Raw genomic sequence first — 7,098 nt, forward strand, 5'->3', positions numbered from 1 at the left:
TTAAGTTCTGTCGTGGGATAAAGCCAGTTTTTAATAAAAAGAAAACAGGAACAACTACGCATGCATGTATGGAGAACTTCTATAATTAAAGGTAATATTGAAAAAAGTTAGACATCAAAAACTCAGTATTGACATTATATATTGTTATAGATAGATATATTTTATATTTAGTTATTTAAGAATAAAAGATTCTATTGCCGTTTAAAGTACTGTGTATTAAAGTATTGTCATTTAAAATATTTATTTATGTACTAAAATATTTTATATTTATTAGAGTCTATCAATATTCTTTTTTATATTAACCTTTTACTTTTATCTAATAAAATCTAATGACCTATATAAATGTGGTTCATTTAATAAATACTTAATTATTCAGCTCGTTTTAGCAATTACTGACCTCAGCTTTCATTTCAAGCTCTTAAAAGACAAGGCGCCAAAAAAAACCCTTAATTAAACAAATTCCCAAAACCTAGCCTCTTTCATTTTCACCACAAAATAAAAAGCTCGATTTTTTATGCGTGTATTTGATTTCAATTCATGAGTGCGCTTAACAGCACATGTACGTAGTGAAGTTCTTTGAAGAAGCAGAAGAAGAAGTGGATGAGTGTGGTTAAACAGTAATGGCGTCTGAAACGGCGTCGTCTGCCGATGAAGAAACCGTCGTTGTTCCCGTTTCAGCTGAGGGTGCACGGGGGATTCAGAAACAAGGAAAGCACCGAATTCTCGCCGACTTGAAACGTCTCGAACAAGATTCCAAATTTCTTCAGGTGTTTTTTTACCCTAATAAAATTAGTACAATGTTCTTTTTTGTGTGTGGATAAATTAGGGGAAAAGAAAATGTAGTATCCAATATCTAATATTTCTAGTTAAAATTGGATGTATGTTAGTGAAATTGTTTATTTTCTTTTTTGTTCGGGGAAAATATTTATTTCCTTATTTGCGTGGTTGCTAATATACTTATAGTAAGTTCGTTGGATTTGATATGACTTGTGCTAAAAATAGTAGAGATTTGAGAATGTGTGGTTAGTGGGAAGGAAAAATCCCAAAGCAAAATGTTGTTTCTTCTGGATTAAAAATAGGGAAAATTGTACTGTAACTTAAGATGAAACTTGCTTGTAATAGAAAGATTAAAGAGCTTTATAGTCTAGAGTTATTAATTTGAAGAGAATTCTGCTGGAAACTTTATGAGCAATGGTTGAGATTAAAAAATAAAAAAAAAATTTGAATTTTAACTTGGATATCAAATTGAAGATACATTTAATTTTACCAAAAATGCTATGTGTATACCAAAAATAAGTCACCAAATCAGCTACCATATATCTGTGTATAAACACATATGTTGTTTAACTTATTTTCAATGTGAATTTTGTATTTCAACATGTATGTTATACAAGTGGTTGATTTTGTGGTTAATTTTTAGCATACACCTATCATGGCTGGATTTTTACTCATTCTACTTGGTACATATGAGGTCATAGGTGTAGGATCTATAAAATTTTAATTCATAAGTCATCCAGTGGTGTAGTTGTGTGTGCTAGCTAAGGGGCCGATTGGTTTGCCCATTTTCTATCCTCATTTTCAAAGAAAATGAAAAATGGGCTTGACGTTTGTTCAAATGAATGAAAACATGTTCGCTCAAAATTAACAAATCTGAAAACGATAATTTCATGTTTTCCGCGTTTCAAATGTTAAAAGTTGGAAATGTTTTCCAACGAAAACCCAATGGCACTGTAGGTAAATCGCTGATCATCAAAAGTGGCATTTTTTTAATTCTTTTTTTCCTAGACTTCTTTCAATTACCTTACCTACATGGTTTTTTTTACCCCTAAGTTTCTAACCAATTGCTAATGGTTCTTTGCAGCTTTTTTCATTTTTTCATTTTTAATTTCAATGTTAATTTTTTTAATCTCTATAGTCTATAATAACCTTATATGTAGTAAAATTTAGTAAGTAACAAACAAGAGAAGAAGATGAAAGACAATTCATAACAAGCTTCACAATATTCAGCTAATTTGAACATTTAATAAAAAATATAGTTTATTCTTTTAAATTTATATTGAAATACATTTTGAAAATAGACCAACCAAACATTTTGACCATTTTTCCTGCCTTTGGAAATGAAACCTATTTTAACAAACCCATACATTTCCTAAAATATGAGAATTTGAAAATGAACGAATCAGCCCCCAAGTCGGCTAAGTGTGTGAGGTAAAACGTGTACATAAAAATTTCTCTAATTTGGACAGTTAGAAAGTGCAGAGTAATATTGGCATTTTAAAGTATATTAGAAATTATCCTAATTGTATATGATATTGCGTAATTGATTTTGATCTGGTTTTAGGCTTATCAATTTATCATCATTAGCCTTAGTATATGTGCTTATATGTTGAGAAGAATCCAACGTGATGCATTAACCATCCTAGTATATATGGACCAATCAGTCCAAATTCTTGATGGTGAAATATACATAGTTGAAATTTGATGTATCCCTCTTTTTCCATTTCCTTATTAGTTAAAATGAGAGGATAAGGATGGTAATAGAATTTTATAGAGGAAACATGATCTGTCATGTTTGCTTTCTGGGTTCCAAGCAAGATATCATGTGTTTCTTCTTACTTTTCATTCATTTGTCTATTGAATTTCTTACATTGATGTCAGGCCATCTTACATGTTGAGTGTTTCCCTTTGGCGTCAGTTTGATTTGTGGGTAAAAGTAGAGTGGTGAGAATTTTCATGGGTCTAATTTATGAGTAAACTATTTTGAAACTGGTCGATTAATATTTCATCCTAGTTTTACCTTCACATTAAAGATACTATGTCTAAGCCAATGTTTAGCTGCTGTCAAAAGTCATTTTCCTTTCATGCTTCATCTCTTTGATCTAGGCAATAAAGATTATGACAAAGTTTCTATATTTGCTGTTGATAGCCTAACGCTACCTCCTTTTCTATTTGGCTTGGAATTGGCTATGTAAATCTTTGCAAAAAAGGTTTAACATAGGCAGAATCCCTGCATTTCTCATTCATTATTTTTTTCCTTGACTATTTCAGGAAGAGTTGGAAGAGCTTGAGAAAACAGAAAACGTGTCAAACATATGCATGGAGTAAGTATTGTCCAAACTTTTGTTTCTCTTCTTGGAAAGAAATCTTGATAAATTGTTCTGTTTTAGGCCAACTTGGCATCTGAATTCAGAATAGATAAATTCTTGTTGGGTTCTTCAATCCAGCAAATTGTTGTAAATAATAGTTTATATATTGATGTATCCTTTTATCAACTTGGGGGGTTGAATATTAACCTAGCATATTTCCCCTTAGCTTCATTGAAAGGTTATCTATGTTATGCTATACACACTAGACTAGTTAAGATTAGGAATGATGATAGTAGCGCACTGATTCTAGAGAAGATGATAAAATGTCATCTTAGGTATTATAGACATGCTTGAAGGCATCTCGAGAATCCAGTTTAGGATCAGATGGAGGGTGGTTTTGCAGCTAGAGGCAAAGAGAAAAATTAGAAAACTTTAGAAGAAGATTATTAAAAGAGATTTAGGTATAAAAAAGTTTAAACGCATCTGGTTTATGCTAGGGCTAGTTGGGGTCATTTAATCCATATAGCTGACCTATCCCAGTTGGACAATGCTTAGTTATTGTTGCTGTTGCTGTTGCTATGTTATGCTGTACGGCATAAACAATTTCACTTGATATAGTGCAGCTTGCTAAAAAGTATGGACACTAAGCCTGATCCGCTACTGCCAGAGTAATTTCCATTACCTTCACTTTTATTTGTATTAAATAAATAATTGATTGTAGGCATAATGTGTAATCATCAGTTTTCTTCTATAACAGAATAAATGGACCAGTAAACCTGTTATGGGATAGATGGTTTGAAGGGCCTCAGGATCCACAATCATGTCAATGTCGGATACTTTGACACGAAGTTTTCTGTGAATATTGGAAGCAGCATGTTGACGAAATTGATTCTGGAACTTTAATAATTGTTTGATGAAGTATTTTAACCATGCATGCTAATCCAGGTTTTTGTGAATGCACATTCATCATCTGTATTCAATTGAGAAGTATCATTATTTGTGTTTACCAATGTAAATGTTATCAGAGTTCAACTGTTAATTCTCCTTGGCCGTAACTGTTATGCATGTGCATGTGTCTTAACCTGCAAGGAGTTGGCATTTGGAAGGGCTTCAAAATGGTTTGAAGAGTTGACAAGCAGATCTGTTAAATTTGTTTATAGAATTTTCATCAGAGAATTCTTGTGGACCATTTAACAAGTGTATTTGCCATTAGATAATGTTATGTTTGGATTGCTATCTTTATCTTGAATGCACAAAAGAATGGTGCATGATAATCATGAAGAATCCGCTTATGTTAACTTAGATCTAATTAAGGTATGTTTATTTGAAGGGTAAAATTCGGGTGCAAAGTTGAGTTTTATGTACAATTCTACACAATCTTTTATCCCCCTTTTACCTCCAACCATACATACCCAGTGATTGTGTCTATGATTGTGTTATACTGCTTGTGTTCACGGACAAATATTTTCATTAACTTTATTTGATTGGAACTTGGAAGGTAAAAGGAGTAAGTTTTATGTGAAGACACGCAAATTTGAAACTGAATAGTGAATACACTCAATTGTAGTTAGAATTTAGAGAAGAGTTAAGAGTACAAGTTTGTCTAAGATTGGTTGAACAAGAAAAAAAAATGTTTTTAGCTTTATGTTTATAGAGTTGATTATAGGCGTAAAGTATTATTTTTAGTAGAACTGATTTATGTTTTGGCAGTCCCTTTTAAAAATGATAATGATGATAAAAAGTACAATGTGTTAATTTTCCCAAAATTAGTTCTAGGTGCATGAAAATTGATTCTTTTTTTTTTTTGGGCTGAAGCATGATTATTGACCCTACTTGGTGAAAATCAAACACTTTTTTGGGGTGTTGTTGATTTGAAACTTTTTTGGCACTATCTAAAGTCCTTCAACTGGAATTCCAAAAATAAGTTTTTGGTTTAGGTGAGGCTCAGGTTCAGTGGTTCTAAAACTGTTTTTTTTTTTCATTATTATTTTTTCTTTTGAATATTTTCTCTCAAACTCCTATTATCTCTCTAATTTTCCAATTATACTAACCCAGCACTGAAAGTAGATTCTAAAAAGCATATTAAGTTTTGCATGTACTCTCTAATATATGTGAAAGCAGATGTAATAATGTACAAGGTTGATATTTCTGCACTAAAATTAAAGATCAACCTAACCAACCAATAATTTTAACATAAAGGACTATATATAAGACTAGTCAAATATGTTTTGTTGCTGCATGCACAACATATAAATATTATCTATAATCCCAGTCCTTGGAGCTAGGCTATATATATAATGGTTGATCTAAAAAAATCTCAATTATCTAAAGTGTGCCTGCATGTTAAGACTGACATACAACTTATTACAAATGAATAAAGTTGCAAAATTAGTGGCCGGCATGCCCTCCACCTATACAGCATTCAAATAAATCCAAACTAACATTAATTCCTATTTATTCTATATATAGTGATTAGTTGGAGCCTATATGTTGTTTTAAAATTATTGTATTAATTTAGTTTTTAATGTCTTGCCAGCTGATTATATTATTGGTTTTCAATATTAAATGATGAAAATAAAATCGATTTATTTATTGTCGTACATATATATTTGTTCACAATCTAATTGCATCTTGCATGTCACCTCTAAACCCAAATTATATAAGCAATTGGTAAGAAGAAGATGAAAGGGAAAAATTAGTATACTAGCATTCATTAACATTTTGATATACGAAATGTTGTTGTCTCGGTTAGAGATGGGGAAAAAAAATAAACATTTTTCTGTATTATAATAACTCTTCAAAAAAAAAAGTAAAAAAATAAAAGTAATCTTAATAATAATAATAGAAAATTATGTGAATAGATAGAATTATTTTTATATAAAAAGATAAATTTAAATTAATATTATACTTATTCTCTTTCTTAAAAAGCACAACATTATTATCAATAATTTTTAAAAAAATATTTAATACTATTTAGAAATATTAGTAAATACTAAATAGCGTTTTTTTTTTGTCAATGATAAATTTGCATGTAAATATCAATTGAACTTGTTATATTAAATTTTTAAAAGAGGAAAATCCTTGGGGAGAGAAACAAGTTCTTTTGGCGGTGAAATTTAATTACAGTTGATTTTACACGTAAAATTAAAAATTAAAAGTCGTTAGATAATTTAATTTACTTCCCTTCAAATCTGACCACGCCAAAATTTCCAGCTCTTTTGCCACTAAATATGTCCCACTTGTGAATCTCTCCCTTCAATATATATGCAAATGGCACTCATTGCACATATATATGTACAAGTCTCCCCTTTTTTAAAATTTTAAATAAAAACACCATTTTTGTTAGTCGTGGCTTAGTTTGTGCACTTTCNAAATTTTAATTTTTTTAATATTGTTTTTTAATTTATAATTTTAGTATGTATTTTTAAGACACAAAATAAATAAAATCTTAAAATATTTATAAAAATAAAAATTAATCAAGATCCGCTTGGTAGAAGAAATATGGCAGAACATAACAAGACCATTGCATCATCATTTGTCAGAAGTCAGAACCTATTATTGAATGCAAAAAGTGAGCATTTTCTCTGAACTCGCAAAGAAATGTGTGGAAAACATGAATTCCCATGATTATAGTAAATGGAGTGCTTGACCATGCATTATATATATTGCATGCATCACGATGAAGATGGAGTAGTTATGGGTCCATGGAGTGTGCATGAAGCATATGATGATGATGCCATGCATGTTTTGCATCTTCCAATAAGGTATCCAAAGAGAGCTAATTAAGGGCATTGCATTTGGCCACATAACATATGGCTACGCTTCCCAATCAAATTAAAAATAGAAAACAATAAATAAATCTTTCATTTTTTAACTCAAAAATAAATAAATTTTTAATTAATTAAAAATATAAAAATATTTATTATTTTTTAAAATATAAGATATTTAAATTTTTTAAAAGATTTATTTGTCTTTATATATTTTAGATAACAAAAATTTAGATATCTTACGT

General features: G+C 30.0%; 1 protein-coding gene across 1 annotated transcript; it reads left to right on the forward strand.

Annotated features, from left to right (window-relative positions):
- Positions 1-439: 439 nt before the first annotated feature.
- On the forward strand, positions 440-4,328 carry LOC107473478 (guanine nucleotide-binding protein subunit gamma 2). Its single transcript, XM_016093051.3, has 4 exons — positions 440-767; positions 3,049-3,101; positions 3,710-3,754; positions 3,844-4,328. The coding sequence occupies exons 1-4, from the start codon at positions 621-623 to the stop codon at positions 3,926-3,928; spliced, it is 330 nt and encodes a 109-aa protein (XP_015948537.1). The 5' UTR covers positions 440-620; the 3' UTR covers positions 3,929-4,328.
- Positions 4,329-7,098: the final 2,770 nt, after the last annotated feature.

This window comes from Arachis duranensis, chromosome 2 (assembly GCF_000817695.3).
Source record: "Arachis duranensis cultivar V14167 chromosome 2, aradu.V14167.gnm2.J7QH, whole genome shotgun sequence".
Taxonomy (NCBI): Eukaryota; Viridiplantae; Streptophyta; class Magnoliopsida; order Fabales; family Fabaceae; genus Arachis; species Arachis duranensis.